The 23,015-nt window shown below is 48.0% G+C and overlaps 1 protein-coding gene across 8 annotated transcripts in view; it reads right to left on the reverse strand.

Annotated features, from left to right (window-relative positions):
* ERG (ETS transcription factor ERG) overlaps positions 1 to 23,015 on the reverse strand; it is a 252,130-nt gene that overhangs the window by 34,946 nt on the left and 194,169 nt on the right. For all 8 annotated transcript variants that reach the window (XM_073887036.1, XM_073887035.1, XM_073887040.1 and 5 more), the window contains 2 exons: positions 21,966 to 22,183; positions 4,288 to 4,439 (listed from right to left, as the gene is read on the reverse strand). In XM_073887036.1, the coding sequence (XP_073743137.1) occupies positions 4,288 to 4,439; positions 21,966 to 22,183 (370 nt within the window). The remainder of the gene's footprint in view (positions 1 to 4,287; positions 4,440 to 21,965; positions 22,184 to 23,015) is intronic.

Genomic DNA, 23,015 nt, shown 5'->3' on the forward strand with positions numbered 1-23,015 from the left:
ATAGGAATGAAGCCCAATGCCTACAGACCTCATACTGTGCTTGGTCCAGCTTGTCAGACTGGAGCCCAGGGATCCATCTCACACCATATTCTGTACCTTTAACCACCCTGGGTTTTCCTGTGGACACCTTGACACATGGCCTTTGCAGATTTTATTTTATTTTATTTTATTTTATTTTATTTTATTTTATTTTATTTTTATTTTTTATTTGAGTATATTTGTCACACAATGTTACATTAGCGTGCCACCAACGATAGGTCCCAAAAATACATCCCTAAGGGAGAAGCATTAGGAAGACAAAATTCCTTCCCACCAAATGGGTGATTCTTCATTTTTTAAACTGTTTAGAACATCAATGTGAAATTGTTGGTTATTTCCTATCTTCCTGGCCACTCCTTCTTCTAAAAGTAACCTAGCTTGCCTTTATTGAAAACCGTTAAGGTGTATTTAAGTAAAATTTATTCGGTGTCTTCCATTTAGATTAAAGCTTCTCAAACCGTATTATGCATGAAATCACCCAGAAAGTGCATCAACAATGTGGAATCCTCAAGCCTCCCCCACATCCAGATTCGGGAAACTTGGAAATGTGCATTTTCAAATCACAAGTCTCCCAGGGAATCCTGACGCAAGTGGTTTTGATCGTACTTGAAGAAACATTTTCCAGTTGACGTCCAAATCCAGCTGAGCCGACCAACAAAGTGCCATTTCACCAGGCCACACATGTCTAGCTCCTCGTAAGACTAATTGCACTGAATGACCTACACTGAATGATCTACAACCATGTCAGGAACAGCCCAACCCCATGAGATGTAGACTTAGACATACAGATGTACACCAAATAGACAGACGGACAGGTTGATAAAAAAGTACCAGTGTGATTTATTGTCTAACCGGTGTACTTTGAGAGGGAGAGACACAATCTACAATTTTTCCAGGACACCAGGTATAAGCCAGGGCTTTCTGGAATGTCTGCTGGTCTCGCTGATTGAGTGTTTTTCTCATGACTTCCCTGCTCCTCTCCTATGACAAACCAAGGAATACATTTTTCTCTAGACTCAGAATGAACAGCTGGGCCATCCTTCCCATATCACTTTCCTTTTTATCCTATGAACACTTAATCACGTACTAATTGAGGCATCCCCTTCCACTGCCTGCTGACACCTTGGAACCAAATGACACCCACCTTTTGCAACTGTGCAAGATTTAAACGTTTGAGTTTTAAAAGCCAATGTTTAGAAATAAATAATTTTTTTCAGCTATCTTTATGATTTGCACTTCTGAGTGTCATTCATGGGTTTAACTAGTAGGAACTCTATGTGCCAGGTGGAACTAGGTTTGGAGAATTCCATCTATGTGCGCAGAGCACTCTATGGCCAAGATGTGCCTGCCATGAGGTGCCTGGATCCTGGGTCCTGGAGCTAGGGCTGAAGATACAGACGCAGCAGCTGACAGAGCTGCCCCCAGGGTCTGCAATCTCATGGCCACATTGGGGAATTATCTGGATTGTGCAATGCAGCTGTATGTGTGTGTGCGGGGGGGGGGGGGGGGGGGGGGGGGTGGTTGGGTGTGGGGGGGTGGAGGTGTGGGTGGTGGGTGGGTGTGGGTGTGTGGTGGGTGTGTTCATCTGTGTGTCTGTGTATGAGCACACACACATGAAGCTTGGCCAATAACTGAAAGACTCACAACTTGCAAAACCAGCCACAACTAGCTCTCTTACAAACACTATTAACTGAATAACTGCCTGCACTGGTGTGAAGCAACCAGAGGGAACAGCTGAAAGAGGACTTTCTTCAGGGGATGAAACCAGTCTTTACACAAAACCTTAAATATGAGCCAATCTGCATGACCGCCATTCCACCCATCCAACTGACATTTAATGAGCACCTACTATACAATATCAGGAATGGTGGATGCTCTGATTCAATTAAATTGGTTCTTTGCCTCTTCCCCTATATAAACATCTCTCCTGTTTTCTCATCATTTCCCTTAAGGGAGAAAGCCTCAGTTCTGTCCCTGTTGGAAATGATACTGATGACTCCAAAGCACATTGACCCCATGAGAGAAATATGACCCCAGCAGTAAACAGGGTGAGTGGCACCACACATTACCTCCTGGGTCTGTGATTCTATGAAGAACCAAGACAAGAATCTCTCCCCGGAATGGTTCTCCCATCTTAGAGAATGAAAAACTTTGTTTGCCCGAACTGAAGAAATGACACTCTTAAGAAACAAGGCTAAGGGAGAGAAAGGTGTGGGTGGGTGCACTTTGGGTTCCCACCTCATTCTGTTCATATCCAGACAGCATCTGAGGCAACAGTATCCCTGCCCTCCATTTCTCCCCAGGAACACCCTTGCTCTCAACCTCTTTTAGGTTGCCTGCCTTGGACACTTGCATCTCCGTATTTTTCCCCATCAGCAGGAACCCCCCTTCTGTTCTCCAGCTCAGGAGCGAGTCACGGGTTTCTGGTAAGTAGCTCAGCTCCCGTGATCAAACCGAATACAGGGCTTCCCCTATAAAAGTCAACTGCCGTTCAATCAACATCAAAAACAGTTTTATTCCTGTCATCAGGTACACATGAGACTCCACCTCCACTGTCTCCAGGAAAAGTCTCACAAGATGCCTCAAGATGAGGGATGGCCCCGAAAGATAATGCCTTTCATATCAACCACACCAAAGCAGCTTCATGCAGTTTGCTGAAAGCCACCACCACCCCACCACCCACCCCGCCAGTGACAATCCTGAAGTGAAGCTCAGTCCACAAGCCCAAGCTGGATGTTCAGCCAGGTCCGCTGTGCTTCGCCGTCTACGTGGAAGGCGACAGAAGTCCATGAAAGTGATTTACACAGACTAAGCGGCAGTAGGATGGGAATCACACCACGGAGGGGACTGGAGCCCAGTCACCACCACACTTCACAGAGATGAATTTAGGTGACCGCTGGAGCAAGGCTGAATCAAGTTTGTGCGAACCTCACCCACACACAGGTAGCCTTTCATCCATTCTCCCCTCAGCTAATGTTCCTTGAGCACCTAGTGTATGCCAGGCACTGTGCTTGGCCACAGAGGTTGGGCCTTTGGGGGGCTGAGGCTGTATGGAGGGAGGAAGCTAATAAGCAAACGGTCACATGAATGTGCAGTATAATGACAGACAGGAGTGAACACCGTAAAGACAAATAAGGCAGGCGGGGGCTGAGGTCCGTGGGTGGAGCCGGGAATGGCTCTAGGTGGGGGGCCCTCGGGAAAGGCCTCTCTGAGGAGACATTTGCACTGAGCCCTGATGAAGGACAGAGCTACCTGGAATCAAGGGTTTCAGGCTGAAGTGACAGTAAGTCCAGGCCCCTGAGGCAGAGCCACAGGGCGACCAGATGGCCGGCCTCAAGGAGTGACAGAGGAGAGCCCACAGGGGCTGTGTCAGGAGCCGAGACTGAGCCCAGCACCTCCAGGAAGAGAACGAAGGGGCAGGAAGGCCTATCTGAACTCCAACTCAGCCTCTTATTAATTGTAGGCCCGAGGAAAAGTTAGTTGACCTCTGGGAGCTCCATTTTCCTCATCTGAGCAATCATGATGAGGATTCCTATTTCCCAAGATTTCCTGAGATGGTGTCTCCAAACTGCTCACCAAAAACCCTGACATTGACGAAGGACTCACGAAATCATCACTGTGGCCCTGGCATTTTGGCTTTTATGCACCACGTTTCCTCTGAGGAGCCGTGTGTAAGTCACCTCTCCTAGTCCCTTCAGTTTTGCTCAACAAGTTAGTCCCTGGCATTTTCCTCAAATTCACAGCTATTGCTTTGGTTTGAGTTTAGAATTACTTCTGTGGCAAAGAATTACTCTGGTTCTCGGAATCTGTATTGTAGGGATAGCTGAAATTTTACTTTGAGAACAAGCAATACACAGCTCCCAGCTTTTTATTTTGCCAGATAAGATTTCTTTTTTCAAAAGCCTACCATCTAGTATGAGTAACATTTCATTAAAAAAAAAATACCTAACACCAAATAATCTCAGGGAAAGGGCAATTTTTTCCCTTGAGAGGTCACTTGATGGCTTTCCGTCTTTTTTCCCTCTCTCTCTCTCTCTCTCTCTCTCTCTCTCTCTCTCTGTCTCGCACATACACACACACACTGATTGGTGGACATTTCACCAAAGGTGGCCAGACTCCTGCTGGCCTCCATGTACAATAGTTCCTCTAGATCAGTGAGGGTGATGGAAGCCAGAAGCAGGAAGAGAAAGCGGAATGGTGCTCTGGAAAAGCACGGTTTGCAGACTGAGCAAAGTATGAGCATCTGACCTGCCGGGACGATGACTCTGCGTTCGTTCGTGGTCATGTTTGGGGGCGGCATGTGCTTCTCCTCCATGTAGCTGCCATAATTCATGCCCACAGTGTCTGGGCTGCCCACCATCTTCCCGCCTTTTGCCATGCTGCATTCATCCGGGGAGTTCCTGAAGGGGAAGAAGATAAATCCTCCCATTATTGCTGCCACTGAGAAGCCTGCCTCGCAGTCTTCTTGGATACACAGAGAGAACCAAAGAAGGGCAAGGTGGGGAGGCTGATGAAGGAGGAGAGAAGAGAAGCAACAAAGGGCAAATACAGTATCTGCTCTGGGCTGAACGACCGTGTCCTCCCAACACTCCTTTCTTCAAGGCCTGACACCCAGTGTAATGGTATTTGGAAGTGGGGCCTTTGGAAGGCGATCGGGGTCCCCATGAAGTCATGAGGGTGAGGGCCCCCATGATGCGATTAGCGTCCTTACAAGAAGCAGAAGAGACCAGAGGCCTCTCCCTCTCTGTCTCCTCCGAGGATATACAGAGAAGGTGGCCATCCACAGCCCATGGAGGGAGCCCTCCCCGGACCCCAGCCCTGCCAGCACCTTGGTCTTGGACTTCCAGCCTCCATACCTGTGAGAAATGGATTCATACATTCCTGTCGGGTAAGCCCCCCAGGCTGTGGTCTTTTGTCCCCGCTGCTGGAGCTGGGCTAATACGGTGGCCATGCTCAGTTGAAAGACAGGCCAGGCATGGGGGAAGCAGAGCTGCCACCTGGCTTCTGTTTCTTAAGCCAAGTCCTTCTGAAACTGTCATGTCAAAACTCCCCTGGCGACAGCTGTTTGGAAACACTTGCAGGGAAGAGCGCGCTGCCATTGTCCTCTCTCTGCGACTCTCAACGGGCTGTGTACGCAGATGCTCGGAGGCGACACCAGCTCAGAAGGCACTCTGCCAGGCTTATCCTAGAACAACAGTCCTCTTCCAAACCTCAGAATGAAATCCTGGTGTCCAGTTCCAAATCCCTACCGCCGATCTTTCGATGTGGAGCTTTGAAGGTTCACCATGTCCCCAGCGGAGGTACAGGCAGGTAGGGCAGAGACGGAGGCAGGCCTGGTACCCTGGGAGGCGGTGGGAGAGAGCACTGAGCAGCCCTGAGGCTGGGATGGGGTGTGAAGCCAGCTCTGAGGATGCAGAAAGGGCCCAGCAGCTGGGCCCAGGTAACCGTTCACAGAGCTACTGTTACTAGGGCAGCCACGGTCATTTGGATCAAGACAAACCTGCCTTTTTTTTCTGGAAATATATATAGTCAGTGAGATTTGCAGGTTATAGGATATGGTAGAACATCTAATGGGAAAACCCCAAATGGAAAATCCAGCTTAACCAGGAAACAGAAAAATATGTCGATGCCTTTTTGAAGGTGAACCCACAAATCATTAACTCAAGATCCTGAGAATTGGGTTACATCTTCTAAGGTGGATTTCTAGCAATTGCCTCTCGGGTTCTACCCAACACAGGGTTTTTGTGCTCTTGGGAATCTCCAAATCTTCCCTGGATGTCGGATTTCCCTCCCATGTCTAAGGCCTTGAGGTTGTGGGTTCCACTCCAATGAGCTTTTCTTCAACTTCTCCACACCTCACTATTTGGAGCTCTGTAGCCAACTTGTGGCATCATGGAACTACAGGCCTGGCATGGACCTGACCTTCAAGTCTCAGAAGGTCAAAACCATCTGAGGCAGAAGGGCACTCTCCGGGTGGCACAGGGCTGGGGTGGGGTGGAGAAGTTCATTCAAGAGCCAAAGGCATGGCAGAGGTGTGGACAGAAAGGGCAGACTGAGGGGCAATGCCCTGGGAAGAGTTCATTCAGCATCTTTAGAACTCTGAAAAATCAAAGTTTCTTCCCAGCATCACTGGCACACATGCCTGGTGCTGATGAAGGGAGCTTAGGGCTGATGGTGAGGAAAGAGCAGGTACATCTATGGGTAAAGATCATGGTCAGGGTCAGAGGACTAGGGCCCTACCACAGGCCTGGAAATACATGGTCCTGCTTCATGGCATCCTCACAGCTGTGCTAACATGAAGGAAATTTAAAAACAAAAACAGTCTGAGTTCCCATGGTGCGGATTCTCTATATTTCCACCGCTGCCTACACATGCATTATTTCCTGCTGATGCTACTTTTCCTGGCTTCAAACACTTATCTCTAGAAGCCCCGTCCTAATATCACAACATGGAATGTCTTCACTTGAGACTTAGTTTCCTATCCTTTTGGAAAATTCCATCAGTTGAGCGGAGGCTGTGTGTTTTGCTCTATTTGCCTCAAGGAGAGGAGTTACTAGGGACTAGAGGACAGAGTCTAAAAGATTTGGTTCTTTCGGGAAAAGGCTTTAGATGTTGCTCAGCGGATGAAGGTGATTCCAGCTACAACAATAAAGTCTAGGTGAGCACTGCAGGTTCACTCATTTGCTCATCTGTTTAGACCACTTTGAGTGCCTGCTATATACCAGGCACCTTAAATCTTCTCTTCTCCTGCAAGACAGGTAAGCTTTCTCTTTCTCAAAGAGATATTAGCACTCCTATGTTCATCCATCCAGCTTCCATTGTGAAAAAACAGCCACGTGAGCCCCTCAGACCTGATCTTCAAAAGCTGCACCTTCAGAACATTGCATTCTGTTTTAGCTTCAGAGGAAGATAGAATGGAACCGTGTTCTTGATCATGTCAAATAGTTTTTGTAAAAACTCCAGGGGAACGGCAGCCCCAAAGAGGGGAGAGGGTCCCACCACAGGCCTCCAACATGCTGGACTCAAGCAGGTAATCAAGGCACAGGGGCCGCAGGTGTGCTGTTCTTACTTCTCAGTCATTTCTCCTTGTTTATTTTCTTGGGAATTTTCACAGCACCAAAGCAGCATATATAGGGGTGAGCCCTGTCCTGTGAGCCTAATCATCATTGGTCCTCCGACAGCCTGGGGCAGCAGGTGTGGGCGCCATCTCTATTTTTCCGAGGTTTAAACTGAGTACACAAAAGGGAATGGCCTTGTTCAAGCTCCAGAGCCAGGAGGGGTCCGAACTAAGACTTGAAGCTGGACAGCCTCACCCACTGTCCCCAGGCAGAACGCCTCCACCAAGGCAAGGGGAGATGCTGTCCTTACAAGGTAAAATAGGCCTTAATTTCAGAAAGGCATTGAGACCTCCCTGCCCATGTGTTACTCTGGTCAAGGCGTGCATTGCCACACATGCACAGTTCCTATTCTAGGACATCACTGTAGCCTCTGTTCATTACCCGGCACAGCAGGTGTGGGACCCAACCAGGACATGTCTTAAAAAAAAAAACCTAAGCAAGAGACATAGACAGTTCCTGGAGTAGATAATTTTCTTCAGAGGCATCTATTTAGACACCCCTTTATTTAAGGAAAAGAGAATCTTAACATGATTCAGAGAACTGACAAGTGTCTATTTGAAAGTCTCCCAATAAATACATGTTCACCTCGTGGCCCAGGTGTGATAAGGAAAGCCCCACGCTGCAGAAATCTGTCTCCTGGCTTACTGCACTGTAACTCCACAGATGTTGTGCATACTGACGTTTGCAAGTCAGCAGGGAGAAACTTCCCAGGAACAGTTTGGTATTCCACTGGCATCGAGCCCTGCCTAAGATAGAGGGTCACGTGATCTCTATTCCACCATGATAAGGACTTGGACGTTCAATGCATTGCTTTTGAAATGCACATAGCAAAGAGCATCCCTTTAAATACTGTATTCTTAGTGTTTGCATATGTGTTTTCCGGCGGTTTCTGTAAAAGTTCTAAGGCAATTCATTAGACGCTTGCTAAATGGAAAATCATTTGGTGAATGTGAAATGTCTCTGTCTTACTGTTTGGGGGATGAATTTCTTTATTGCAAATAGGCATTGCTCAAGATATTTCAATGATTCTTTCTTTTGGGGGCACACAGAAGTTATTATGGAAATCAAAATCACAATGAGAGATCACCCCACACCTACCTGTCAAGATGGCTACTACAAAAAACAAAAGATAATAAACGTTGGCTAGGATGTAGAGAAATTGGAGCCCTTGCACGCTGTTGGTGGGGATGCAAAATGGTGCAGTTGCAATGGGACAGAGAATGGAGGTTCTTTGAAAATCTTTAGAAAAGACAACCATTTGACCCAGCAATCTCATTTATGCGTATTTATCCGAAAGAATGGAAATCCGAATCTCAAAGAGATATTAGCACTCCCATGTTCATGATAGCACTAGTCACAATGGTCAAGGTGTGGAAACAACTTAACTATCCACCCATGGGTGAATGGACAAAGAAAATGTGGTTTATACAATAGTGGAATGCTAGTCTCCTTTAAAAGAAGGAAATCCTGCAGACTCTGACAGGGCATGAGCCTTGAGGATGTTATGCTGAGTGACATAAGCCAGTCACGGAAGGACAAATACTTCGGACAAATACTCCACTTTACATGAGGTGTCTAACGTGGTCAAATTCAGGCAATTGAAGTGGTTTCCAGGAGCTTAGGGAGAGGAGAAATGGGGAGTTCCTAATCAACAAGCATCAAGTTTCAGTCAAGGGAGATGAAAAATCTCTTGAGACCCGCTCTCCAATATTCTACCTTTGGTCAACAATAATGTACACCCCAAAATTTGTTGAAAGAGCGGGTCTCATGTTAAGTGTTCTTACCACAATAAAATGAATTTCTGTGTCTTGAGGCACCTGGATGCCTCAGTCAGTTAAAGTGTCTGCCTTCGGCTCAGGTCATGATTTCGGGGTCCTGGGATCAAGCCCTGTGTTGGGTTCCCCGCTCAGCAGGGAGTCTGCTTCTCCCTCTGCCCCACCCTGCTTGTCATCTTCCTCTCTCCTGCTCTCTCTCAAATAAATAAATAAAATCTCTTAAAAAAAAAAAAAAGGATTACTATGTCTTAACCACATTCTCAAATACACATTTTCAGATCTGGGTTCTATTTGTAACCCGAAAACCACCAGTCCTGACAATCCCCTAGAAAATGTGGCATCAGTAGAGGGAACAGGAGCTGGGAGGACAGCTCTGTTACAGCAGGAGAAAACCTACATTGGGCTGAGGTCACGTCGGGAGAGGAAGGCTGGTGCAGAGGGAAGAGTTTTGTGAAGGCATTGGAAAACAGCTGGGGCTCCATATCGCTTCCCAATTCCAATTCCCCCACCTCCCCCTTGGGGCCGCACAGCTTTAGAAGTCTAGTCTCAGCAGCAACCTCTCAGATCTCCCTGGTGTGTGTGCATATTTGTGGTCACACCAGGGAATGGTGCTAAAAGCCCCTCCTACCTTCGTGATCAAAAAGATGGGCATTGGTATTCTTCAGATAACTGGGCACTCATGCCCAATTAAGTTGGCTTGTTGAGCCTCAGTGAACGAACAACTCGTAAAGAGTGTGTGAATTGCGATAATGAGCACTGACTTCTTATGCTTCTTATGACACACTGGTATTTCAAATTAACGGTGAAGGGACATGGCAAAGAATATCAAATAAATTGGAAACTGCACTAAATTTAAATTCAGGTGAGAAATCGGACATGTCCCCAAACCCCACTGGGTTCTCATAGACTTTCAGAATCAAGGGGCTGGAAGAAGCTCCATTCCCAAGCCCCCAGGCATGACTCTCTAGAAGATACTTAGACCAACAAATGTTTAGTTTATGTGAACATATTTCCAAAGAGGAGATTCCATCATTTTCCTCTGCAACTTTAGAGTTATATTTATGTGGATGTGTGGTGGTTTTGAATATATTTTATTTCCCCACCCTTCCTCAAACTACATGTAGTTTACAAGATTGCATACAAGACAACATGATATAAGGCAGATAGAAAAATGCATACCAGACAAAATGATAACATGAATAATCAAAGGAATGGAAGTGAATGGAATTTAAGGCAGAAAAGGAATTAATTATGAAATAATATCAGCACTTTGAGTTGGCTTACTCTTTATAGCTGCTAGAGGTAGGACACCTGTTTATCTCTGAGCTTCCTACTAGCCAAAGCAAAGAAGGAAGTGTATCCTGTTACAGTTCAAAGGGTCTGAAACATAAAGATGAACCAGCTACTCAGTGGAAGCAGAAGTTTCTCTCGTGGCTTCTCCTGAAGAGAACGGGTGGTACAGCAAGCAGTTCCCAGTATCTGATCACAGGTCCAAAGCATTCCACACAGCACCAGGGGACTGGTAACAAAACAGGGTGCTCCAAGCACACAGGTCTCAGCTGCTTCGGCTACAGAAAAATCAAGAGACTACACGTGCTCAGCTAGTCCCCCATACTTGCCATTTCTTGACACTCTGGAAAGAATCAGCCAACCTAAGAGATCAGGGAAGGGATATCAAAAATAATGGAAATAATGGAAAGGCAAAAAGATCTTGAGAGATGGAATGCTGTATGTTCCAGTTTCCACAATCTTCTATTTCTGTGCTTTAAACTCAAAATCGCCTCTCAGAGTGCCTAATGCATTGTGGGCAAACAAATATTTACACACCTTACTTGATTTGAACCTAGGCTGTTGGGGTCCTGAGTCCAAGCACTTGGCCACCACATTCTAGGACCTCACCTGGGAAGTCCACATGAGCAGTCACTCTCACGGACGTGAAACATAACTGAATGGACCCTCAGAAAACTCCGTTTCATTACTGTTGGGTATTCTCAGAAGGATATCCTGGGAGTGGCCCCGAAGGCGGTCATGGAGAGGTCTGCAGATGTGAGCTGAGCAGGGGTAGCCACAGGCAGACAAGTCCTCCAGGGAGAAGCCAAAGATGGCGTGTTGATGGGGACATACGTATGAATTTTGATTAGTCTAGGTTTTTTTAAAAAAAGTTTGATCATCTCAATTTCCAGTTGACTATCAAATGCTCGCCCCACAAGACTTCCTTGAGGTGCTCGGCACTGAGCACGCTCTGCAGAGATGATGGCTTACACTGGCGAGCATGGGAGGAAATCCAAGGAGAGGTCCCCACGCTAGGAGGCATAGCAGGAATGAATCTGATCCACAATGTGGGCCCAAGAACTGAGGACCAGGACAGAAGCTGGACCATTGGGAAAATAGTCAGTCTGAGGTTTTAAGATCAAGTGGAACACAGCCGGGGACAAAAGCTTCATTTAGCTGTTGCTATACATAATACCTTATTTTTAAAAGGGGTAACGCACCTGTGAAAATGTACTGAGAAATTAAAGTTGGGGCTTTGTTTTTGAAAAATAAACTCGGCATCTGACATTGGTTTTCTCACATCAGAGACTACTTACAGCAGGAGAGATTCCATCATGGAAAGAGCCCAACAGTGAATGGCACAGACGTGACCATTAGCTTGACAAGAATGGAGCCTCAGCCCTGCGCTGTGGTCTGTGCTGTGTGAACGGACCTCATTTATCCAAGACGGTCATGGAACACAGCCCCAGGCGACAACCCTGAGCTCACTAGCCATATTACATCTCTGATTCACCCTCACTTCACAACAGTTAGCGGAGGCCCCAGGGCCTTAGAAAAAGTCCAAAGCAAGTCAAAATCCAATCTGGAACATCAATATACTTCTAGAAGTGGGCAGAGACAAACCCACAATCCTCTTGAAAATCTACCTATTTTTTCAAGACCCTTCCTTCTTCTTACCCCTGAATTCCTCTTGCCCTTAAGAGAGACCTTCCACTGCCTTGCTCTCTACCACATGCTTTACTTCCAGACTGATCTTCCCCAAATACAAACCCATGTTGGGTATGTGCAACCTAAGCCCTTCATTGGGCCATAGCACCTTTGGATAAACCCACACTCCCTGTATCTTCCCCTGGCCTTGGGTCTTCTCAATTCATTCAGCCCCTTTAACCAGTATTTATGGAGCAAGTCTCTCTGCCAGGCCCTGTCCCAGGTGCTAGGGATTCGCCGGTGTCCCTATTCTCTTGGTGTGTGCATTTGAGCGAAGAAGGCCCTCTCCCTGACTCCACCTACCCTTGCCCTTGAAGAGCACGTTCTCTATCATCCTGACTCTTATGTGGATAAGCACGCTTAAGTTACTCTCACGCAGTCTTCAGCTCGTCACTGTTTACTAGAATGTCACTATCTTCCCGAATGTTCTTTTTAGCTTATTGGGTGATGAAGCTACGTAAGAGAAATGCAAAGGCTTTCTTGGTGGCTCTGCCCTAAAAGCCCAAAGAGGTCAGTTCCGAGAGAGGGCCCTCCGTGGGAGGCTGGCCCAGGCATGCATTCTGGGCCTGTCTCAGACCTGAATACCAAAAAACCCTTCTCAGGTGGTTTTCTTCCTAAGAACCCTAAGAGCACATACTTAGTCTTAATCGACTGAACAAACTCCTAATCGAGTTTCATAGCATGAATTGAGGTAAGTCACCACAAAAGGTATTTTCAGGACCCCAGACAAGGAAGGGATTGTCTGGAGAGCGCCGGGGTAATTTGTGGGTCTGTTTTATTTCTGAATCAGAGGCAGTGGAAAAGCTGCTTCAGACCCCATGGCCTGAGCAGCGGGTGGAGCTCGGCAGTGATTCACGGAGAGCTCTCCGCTCAAACTGAAACTGTAGATGTTTGTCTTCACAGCTGTGTGTTATTTTTACCCTTTTACTAAATACGCTCTCTTACACCTGGAATCCCAGTCTCTTCCCTCCAGCCAGCCCCCTTCCCCCTCTCCAGAGCAGCTGAAGACTCAGTTAATTAAAAAGTCACCACCAACTCACCAACAGTTAGTTCTTTGTCCCTGAAAGGGGTTTGTTTGAAGGTTCCCTGAGTTTCATTATTGAAGTTTTCACTTCTCTTTACCGCTGAGAATGGATATCAGCGAGATCTTGAAATCTGGGGAGAATTGCATCCTTTTGGGATTCATCATTTGGAAATAAAATATTCTACAGAATAGGTTCTCTATAAATAGTTACATGCTCAGGATGAGATGTGGCATATCTTCTACCTTGGGAGTTGTCTTTTTTTTTCCTCTTGAAATACTTTCATTTGTCAGAGAGGAGAGAATTAAGCCCAGTAGCCACCAAGGCGCTTCAGGTTTTTATTTTCACAATAGGCTACATAAATTCTGGTTAACCAAAGTTATTTCACTTTCAAGAGAGAAAATGCCAAAGCGGTCCCCCATCCCTTTGCCAATACCCACAGTGACCCGATGGGATTCCCATGCGCCATAATGGGGAGCAAGACTCCTAGGCCTTCTTCCCCTACAAAATGGCGCCCATCCACTTGACATCCCAAGAGATGGCAAAGACAGCAGTGAGTGGCTGCCGAGGAGAGGGGATGAAGAGAGGTCTGCTCCAGGCCGAGAGGCAGTAGCAGAGCCTTTGTCTCCTTCCTGACTTTTCCCTGAGTGGGGCTCTCTCGGTCCACGTCTCATTTTTGCAGCCCAGTGAACTGACTCAAGGACCCTTGCAAGTAGGACAAGCTACGACTAACCGACCTCACTATCACCGTTCGGAAAATTCACCAGCTTGCAAGTCTCCAACACTGTGCCACCCACACCTTGGAAGACGGCCGAGCTTAATTAGGAGGCATCTTGCAGGCCAACCCGATTCAGAACCCTGAGGCAGAAAGGAGCATATGAGATTGCTGTTGCGGATTTCACTGTCCTAACATAACACATGAAGTCTTCTAGAAATTGCAGGAAAATACACATTGAGTCAAATCTCAATGAGTATAAGTGGAAAGGCATGGAGAGAGAGCAGTCCCAGCAAACAACTTTCAAGTACCAAATGTTGAGTGTTGCACATAAAATGAGGGAAAGTGGCATTAAAAGACCTTCAGCTGAGATTCCATTCTGTAGGTGGTTGCTGGGCACAGCTCAACACAAATGACATCAGGGTCCATGAACCGTCACCATCCTAATACTGAGAACTTTTTTTATTTTTAATGTCACCCCAGCAAGTATTTACTGAGAGCCACCAATATACTTGGATGGCAAGCTTACATTTTTTTTTAAAGATTTTAGTCATTTATTCCAGACAGAGAAAGAGAGAGAGAGAGAGAGAGAGAGAGAGAGAGAGCATGAGCGGGGGAGAGGGGCAGAGAGAAAAGCAGGCTCCTGGCTGAACAGGGAGCCCAACGTGGGGCTCTATCCCAGGACCCTGGGATCATGACCCGAGCCGAAGGCAGATGCCCAACCAACTGAGCCACGCAGGTGCCCCCATGCTTACAGTTTTTAACATGTGGCTTTGTTTGGAGACATCTGATGAAGGTAATGTGAAGGCGAGTGCAGGTAAATTGACCTGCTGTAATAAATTCAAATGAGATGCAAGTAAATGGTTTTCAAATGTGTACTATCTGCAAGAAATCAAAATGGTCAGGGTTTGGATGTAATGCCTCTGAGACAAGAGATAGAACAGTTAGCTCGCCTGTCCCGTGGAGGAAGCTCCGTTGTCTGGCTAAAGGAAGCAGCCTGAGGGAGTAGAGAGGAGTCCAGGCCTGGAGTCCATGGGCCCATGACAGGTGGATGTGAGCAAGTTATGAAAACGTTTGGAAACTCAATGGTTTTCATCTGGGAAAAAAAGGGGTAGAATCATAATGCCATTTCATAAATTTAGTGAAGAAATTGGAAGGGATATTGTGTATTGAAATCTATGAATAAATCACGGTGTGCTATGAAGTTACTGATGAATGTTGCTCATTCTGGACGCTTTCTTTCCTGCCCCGAGGACTGGGTCACACCCTCATGCCTGCTATGGCTGGGCCCTGAACATCCCTCTGTTCTGTACTCATCCCGGGATCCCACAGAAGTTTCTTCACCTTTGATGGGCCATGAGCTTCTCTTCATCCATCTTCATGGCAGCCAACACGGTGCATGATGGAAACACCAACTAAATGTTAATTTAGGGCAGGTTTTCTCAGTTTTACACTATTGACACTGGGGGCCAGACATTCTTTTAGAGGTGGAAGGAGGGGAGTCCTCTCTGGTATATTATAGGATGTTGAACAACATCTCTGGCCTCCAGCCACTAGATGCCAGGAACACCCTCCAGTTGTGACAATCAATAATGTCTGCAGACATTGCCAAATGTCCCCTGAGGCACAATCACTGTGGTTAACAACTGCTGGGTTCATGAATTAAGATCCACTGAACTTGGACAAGGAGGTAAGAGCCCCTCCCCCTCTGCCTGGTGTTTATGAGCACTAAATGCGTGGCCCCAACATCTGAGCTGGTACTTGGAGGGGCTCAGGCCCTAATCTCAGGAGGATTCCCAGTGTGGTTTGTCTACACTTTGTTTGGAGTATATCCCCAAACCCTGGGTTCATCCCCACTTCCTTCTTTCTTACTCTGTAGGTCCGACCCATCAGCAAAGCATATCAGTTCTACCTTCAAAATACGTCCAGAATGCCATCGCCTCTTCCCCACCCTCCACTCCTACCATTCTCACCCAGGCCCCAGCATCCCTTACCCTAACTCCTGCAGGGGCCTCCTGGTGGGTCTTGGCTTCAACACAGGAGCCAGGGAGATCCTGCTACATCTGAGTAACATCACACCCCTCCCCTTTGCCTACAGCACCCCAATGGTCTCCTAGCTCACTCAGAGTAAAGCCCACAATCACTTGACCTCATTGCCTGTTTGTGGCTTGGGTCACTAAGTGTCAGTCACAATTATCCTCTAACACTTCAGGCTGACCTCGGGGCCTTTGCACTTAGCACTCCCTTTTCCTGCAATATTCTGCTGTTTAACCAGAGGGCATTCTCCCTCGCTACCTTTGGGACTTTATTCAAATGTCACTTTCTTAGAGGTAATGCTCTCAGGCTACAATGGCCACCCCCTTTCCTGCTTTATTTTATTCTTAACATTTACCATGATCTAACTGGCTATATATTTTAATTAGTTTTCTGATTCAGTGGCCATCTTCCCCATGAGAAAATGAATATAACAGGGCAGAACTTTTGTGTCTTTTATGACTGTATTGTTAAGTACCTAGAACAATGACTGTACACAGTAGGCCCTCAATAAATACTTGTTGGATGAACGAATGGCTGCATGCATAATCAGTATGTCTGATGCCAAGATGGACCAATCAGGCAACTCCATTTTCTGTCATCTGCATTACACTGCAGGTTGTATGCTCATTACATGTTATGTCAGAAGTCCTTGCTATCCGACGCTAGGCTGGATTTATCCACCCAACAAATCTTCTTCCCAGACCACATAGAGAGGCAAGACCCAGGCTCCCCCACACAGGCTCAGCCAGGCAAAACCCCACTATGGTGTGAGGTGAGGGAGGCGCTCCTCGGCCCCGGCAGACAGACCTCCCGGGAGCAGACCAATGTCCACACGTTGTATTCTCCCAGAACCTTCACTCTGCAGGCCACTCAGTTTTCATCTCCCTGGATCCTGCAACAGAGCAGTGGTTCTCAGACCAGTGAGCATGGGAATCCCCAGGGGGCTCATTAAACCACAGAGTGCTGGGCTCCATCCCAGAGTCTTGTCTGATTCAGGAGGTGCGGGCTGGGCCCAAGAATCTGCCTGTCCAACCAGCTCCCAGCTGGTGCTGATGCTGCTGATCTTGGGGCTTGACCCTGAGAATCACCACACCAGGGAACCTGCACCTAACTGACTCACTCGAGAAGTTAATGACCCCAGGTGGTCTGGGGACAGAGCTGGGGCAGGATTCACAGCGTGGCACACAAATTCAGTATGTTCCCGCTGCAATGAGCTTCCAGGTGGGCCTACGTGGGATTTTCCTCGCCTGTGGAAGGATGCAGGAGATGTCCAATGCAACACGCCTGAGATCTGGCTGGCTCTCTGAGTCAGAGATACTTAGATGCTGCTCTGCACACAGGACTGCCTGCCTACTTGTGGAAGGCAATTTTGTTGTGGCCGTATGTGTGCGCGCGCACTTGTGAGTGTGTGTGCGTGTGCGTGTGTGTCTTGGCCTGTCTGTAGTGGCTTCAGCCTTAGCAACCTCACAGCCGATTAAGGCCATCAGCAGGGGGCTTGCTTAGAGGCCAGGCGAGCAGTGCGCCCCCCTCTCCCCACCCGCAGGGGCTCCGTGTGTATGCGCCCGCAAACGGCTGGTTCAGCTTTGAGTGTGCACAGACGCTTCTCCACTGTGTGAACACGTGGGGGTTTCTCGTGCATCAGGCTAGAGTGAAGAAGGGGAGAAGGCAGGGTGGTCGTGGACTACTGAGGCTGAGAAATGATGTCCTGTGTCTACACGGCATGCAGTGAGATTAGGATCTGCAGGCACCGTACCCTCTGATATAGTAGCAGCCAAGCCAAACCCACAATTACTTCCCCGTTGGCTCACAAAGCAGTGGTTCCTTTCTCTCCTGTTTTCCTTCTATTATTTTTTATAGAGCACTGTTATATTGGCAACAGATCTCATTTCACCACTTGTATTTCATTTCAGGAGCTTGTGAGCACATAAGGCCGAGGTTTTGTAGAATTCCATTGTTTGGTGAGGAACGGAGTTCCTCCCTCCTCCCAAAGCACTTGGTCTTTTCCTCCTACGGGTAATGGATGGATAGGGGCAAGACGGTATTCTATGCAGAAGGAGCTGGGTCAGATTCAGGCAAGACCCAAGCTACAGAGTGCCCCTGTCCTTGGGGGTCTCTGCTGAAGAGCAATGAGGGGCCGCAAAGGGAACAGCACGCATGTTGCAGCCAAAGTCCAGTTTTCGACTGAGGTAAATTCTCCTTGAACTTGACTTCAAGAGGTGCGTGTGCCGCATAAAAGTCCACCACATGAAAGCTCAGAGCTATGACAATTAGAAGAGACTGCTGAGCTGGGGGCCAGGAGGTACACTTCTTTTCTCGCTTCTGTCTCTAACTCCCGGGCACACCGGCCTGAGGCTTCTGGCTCGGGGGAGCTGGTGGGGAGGTGGTGGCTGCCTCTGGAAAGCTGCTGGGAGATGGAGTGTTCAGGAGCTACACCCCTGTCCCTGGTGCTCACGCCTTCCTCTACAGTGTCTCTGCCATGAAACCTGGAGGGCAGGACCCCTGTCTCCACAGCTCTGCCCCTTCCCCTGACATCTCAGGTAGGGCTGGTACAGCCAGGTGCCCATTCAAGGTCCCCAGAATGAAAGCAGAGTGAATGCAAGAGTCAGGTCCTCTTGTATTGAGCTGGAACTGACGTGGGTAAGTAACACTCAGCGAGTCAGCAAACCCGGCAGGTCCGACCCTCAGCCATCTTCTATCTGCTGGTCGGGCCTCTGGATGAAATAAGCCTTAGCTACGCTGATGGATTTTCAGTATCCCCTTCCTCCACACCCGTTCAGGCAGCCTGCCATGCTCTGAAGAGCAGACTCTGCCTGGCCACCCACCTCTCAGTACTCTGCTAGGTCCCAGTGAACTACGGATCTGGTGTACCATCCCCTCTACCACTTCCCATCTAGCCAGGCCGAGCCCCTTAGTGACAAGGAACTGGCCACCCCAGGGGAACCTCGGTTTGGAGGTCCGAAGGGAATGGCTCCACCAACCACTGAGCAGCACAGGGTCTGGGAGCACCAGGTATGGCCAAGTTTCCTGTGTCCATCTGGCCAAGGCATCACACCCAGCGACTTAACCCAACACTAATCAAGGTGTTGCTGTGAGGACTTTGCACAGATGCTGTTAACATCTATCATCCATTGACATTAAATAAAGGCAATCATCCTTAATACTGTGGGTGGGCCTCATCTAATCCGGTGAAGGTCCAAAGAGCAAACACTGAGCCCTCCCTAAGGAAGAGAAAGACTGCAGCCTCAACTCCTACCTGAGTTTTCAGCCTGCCAGCTTGCCCTGCAGACCTCAGACTTGACAGCCCACACAAGTGCCAGAGCCAATTCCTTAAAATAAGCGTCTAGCCTATCGGGTGCTTCTCTGGAGAACTCAATGGACACACCCGGCCGGCCCCACTCAACTCCGGCAGACAGCCGAGCTCTGGCAAGGGAGGGCAGGAGCCCTGTATCTGTCTCTACTACAGAGAGGATCCATGCATGTCACCCTCCTGTCTCTTGGGGCTGGGTAACGATGACACTTGCTTACCAGCTGACATCTGCCTCAGAGCTCAACTCCACAAAGCCTCGGAGGTTCCTGAGGCCCCTCCCCCCCATTTGATACCAGGTCTGCCATTTTCCATCAAGGAAGCATATGGCCCTTGATCAAAGGTAGATGGAGTAGGCTGTGCTCTCGTCACGGACAGCACCTGCCAAACATACCACCGTGGATCCGAGAGGAAGACAAAGATTAGGGGACTGACTTCCCTCGGCGTCCACCACCAAAACACGTCACAGTTCGCTTCAAAAGCTGCAACTGCTTTTGAAACTCCTGTGATGGGAACATTTGGAGCAATCCTAGAATTCTAGGGCCTAAGAAAGGAAGGTAGTAAGGTGTCCATTGTTCCCTCACAAGAAAACTGATCAGTTCCTCCGAAAACAATTGCATTTCCCAGAAAAGTGACCCACTTTCGCACTAAAGAGGAACGGCCAAAGGGCCTGTCCCCAGCAGCCGGGCTGAGGAATGTGGGAGAAGCTTCCTGGGAGCCCTGTCTTTCTTGGGGACCCAGCCCCTTGGCCAGGCTCGGCGTTCCTGTCCCGAATCCCTGTGGGGACCTCCTCAGGCTGGAAAGGCTGGCTCACGGCCCCATCCAGGTGGCAAGTGGACTCCGGCTACTGATGGGAAAAGCAATGGTGTCCACTTCTCCTGCAAGACAGCAGGCTTCTCCTATTTACATGCAGGGAGAGCACCACGGAAACAAGGGAAGGTTTTGTTTCTGTGACACCAGCCTCACCTCCTGGCTCTGTCTCCTTCTGAGGCTGCTAAATCCAGGCTGGCAATTCCTGGAGCTGGTCACAGACCAGGCTCCAGAAACAAGGGCCAGGGCACGGCTCACTCTGCTCATGGCTGGCTGGAAATCACCTCAGTGCCCTTTGTCTGAGGTCTTCTCTCCCACTCTCTCCCACAGGCAAGGTCTCTCTAATACACACACACACACACACACACACACACACACACACACACACGCCCGCGTGCACGTGCGCTGATGTATTCTGGGCAGCTAGCCTTGGAAGAAGTGCTAAGTACTCTCAGTGCTCACAGTAGGATGACCAGTTAATGAGCCGTGGAAACATTCTATCGGATGGATAGGTTTACCTGTGAAATATGGACATGTAACCATCCACTGGCTGGGACGTGGCTATCCTGGACCCCTTGATAGCATTTTCTACCAAGGTCCTTCCGTCCTCTCGGGACTCTAGGAATTACCGCCTTGCTGGGCCTGCCTTGGCTTGAAATCCATTTAAAGGACCGGCCTCATAGCAAGATTCAACACCAGAGTTACCGTTCCCATTTTCCAGAAGCAGCCAGATGCACGGAGGGCACGGACTTCTCAGAGCCAGGGAAAGCTCTAACATCTGCGGTCTCCCTGTTTGGCACGTCAACCTCACCTCAACATTCCCGCTAAGGGACTGTGACTTGGCACCTTCATCAACTACAAGTTGACGCAATGGTTTCCAGCGCTTATAAAACATGACAATTATAAAAAGCGCATTTAGCATTAGATATATATGTAGCAAAAGGGGCCTATTATAGTTGCAACAGAGTGGAAAATGCACTGGGTGTGGAGTCAAACACCCCTGGTTTGAATCCAGTTGCTTTAAGCTGTGATCTTGACTTAGCCAGAAAATGCTCGAGCCTCAGTTTCCTCTTCCATCGAATGGGGACGAGCATTCCTCACAGGGCTCCTTGGAGGACTGATAGCTCGCTAGATATAAAAGGGCTTTGTACATGATACAGCCCTGGCAAGTGTGAGCTGTTCTTAGGATCCCACGTCAGACTGTGCAACATTTAAAAGACATTATCCTGGGGCGCCTGGGTGGCTCAGTTGTTTACGCGTCCGACTCTCGATTTCGGCTCAGGTCATGATCTCAGTGTCCTGGGATCGAGCCCTGCCTTGGGCTCTGTGCTCAGCGGGGAGTCTGCTTGAGATTCTCTTTCTCCTTTCCCCCTCCCCCTGCTCATGCTTTCTCTCTCTCTCTCTCTAAAATGAATAAATATATTTTTTTTTAAAAAAGAAAGAAATTATCCTTTCTTTGTCCTGAGATTGTACATTCTTTCTGGATATATCTGGGGTATTGTATCATAATTAAAATCAACTTTACTTTTCAAACCCACAGCTGATGAAATGCTTTTGAGTGTCAGAGACTAGTCTGCATTTGATAACACATTCTGTCGTGACCGGCATATCATGACAAACTCAGGAAAGTTAATACTTAGGCATGCCATCAGAGCAGGGTTGTAAGCATAAGTCAAGACGAGAAGAAACAGCGTGGTGCATTAAGAGAAGGGGACAGAGGAGGGAGAAGTGGGGGGTGGGCGGTTGGAGGCCATATGAAGTAGACCCGTTAGCCAAGTCATACGGCTTGGACATATGCTGCATTGCCCGGTCACTAGTTGACACTCTCCCTCCATAAAAACATAAGACAGCATTATTTTCCAGGCAATAAAAACCTCAGAGATGAATTCTGCCATATGTGGGCACGGCCCCCCTCCCTTGTGCCTGGGAAATAGAATCGAACACATCTTCAAAGAGAGTTCTCGGTAAATATACCGAGGTTTTACAACCTCTATCCTCAACGCAAACCACTGGAGAACACATTTTCTCAGCATCGCCCAATGTTATCATTCTATGGCCTTGCTTTCTGAAACACTCCTTGGAGGAGCGTGACTCATTTCCATTTGGCCCGATCAAGGGATAGGAAAACCAGAAGTCCCGGAGAAGAGGAGTCAGGGGTCTCCTTACCTTGAGCCGTTCACCTGGTTAGGGTTACATTCCATCTTGATGGTGACCCTGGCTGGGGGTTGAGACAGCCAGTCCTGCTGAGGGACGCGTGGGCTCATCTTGGATGTCTGTCCATAGTCGCCGGAGGAGGACGCGGTCATGTCTGTCTTGGCCAGGTGTGGCGTCCCGTAGGCACACTCAAACAATGACTGGTCCTCGCTCACAACCGATAACGCTTCCTGAATGCCCAAAGAAACACACATTCAGGACACGCCGAAGGACAGTCATGTTTCAAAGAGCTGCTGACTTTAGAGTCATTTCTAACTGGGGGCCACAGTTTAGGGAGCTTTCATGGTATACCCAGTTCTACGTCTGAGGAGAAAAAAGTAGCCAGTTTTCTTCCCTCCACACTCTAACAGTTGGAACCAGCCGGCCCAGAAAAACTTTCCTGCGGGTCTCCGAGCATCTCCGGCTTGACTGCAGCAGTGCAGATAATACCCACTTTAATCTCAACTCAAGGAAGTTGAATTTCAAAGGTCTTAGAAGACATCCAATTGCATGTGTCATTATTTGACAAATGCGATCTATAATTCAAGCAGACAGGGTACAGAATGGTCATGGAGATTAAAAAAAGAAATGGGATGGGTAACACCTAAGAGTCTGGCAAAAGAGCCACATTCCCAGGAGATTTAAAAGAAGACGCACTTAGGAGAAGAAGAGTAAGGGGACGTGGAGCCCCGGAGGACAAACGTACAAAGATACGAATTTTTCCACTTCGAAGTTATTAGCTGAAATAGAGTTTCAAGCGGTACTTCCATGATGGCGAACATCTGGATGATAAATGAACCAGGAAAAAAAAAAAAAAAAAGCTGTGAATTATCCAGATGCCTCCAAATACCAGGATGTTTAAAATATCTGGATCACTGACTAGCTCTTTTTCTCCTTTATTTTCTGTTCATATCTTTGGTCCTTTGCATGATTTGGGAAAAAGAAAACAGAGATACCTCATTGTTGTATCATCAATTCTTCTGGGGCTTTAAGTCGCACAAGTGGTTAGCCTATGGCTACACT

Source organism: Callorhinus ursinus, unplaced genomic scaffold (assembly GCF_003265705.2).
Source record: "Callorhinus ursinus isolate GAN/ISIS: 27379988/994484 unplaced genomic scaffold, GSC_fseal_2.0 scaffold75, whole genome shotgun sequence".
Lineage (NCBI taxonomy): Eukaryota > Metazoa > Chordata > Mammalia > Carnivora > Otariidae > Callorhinus > Callorhinus ursinus.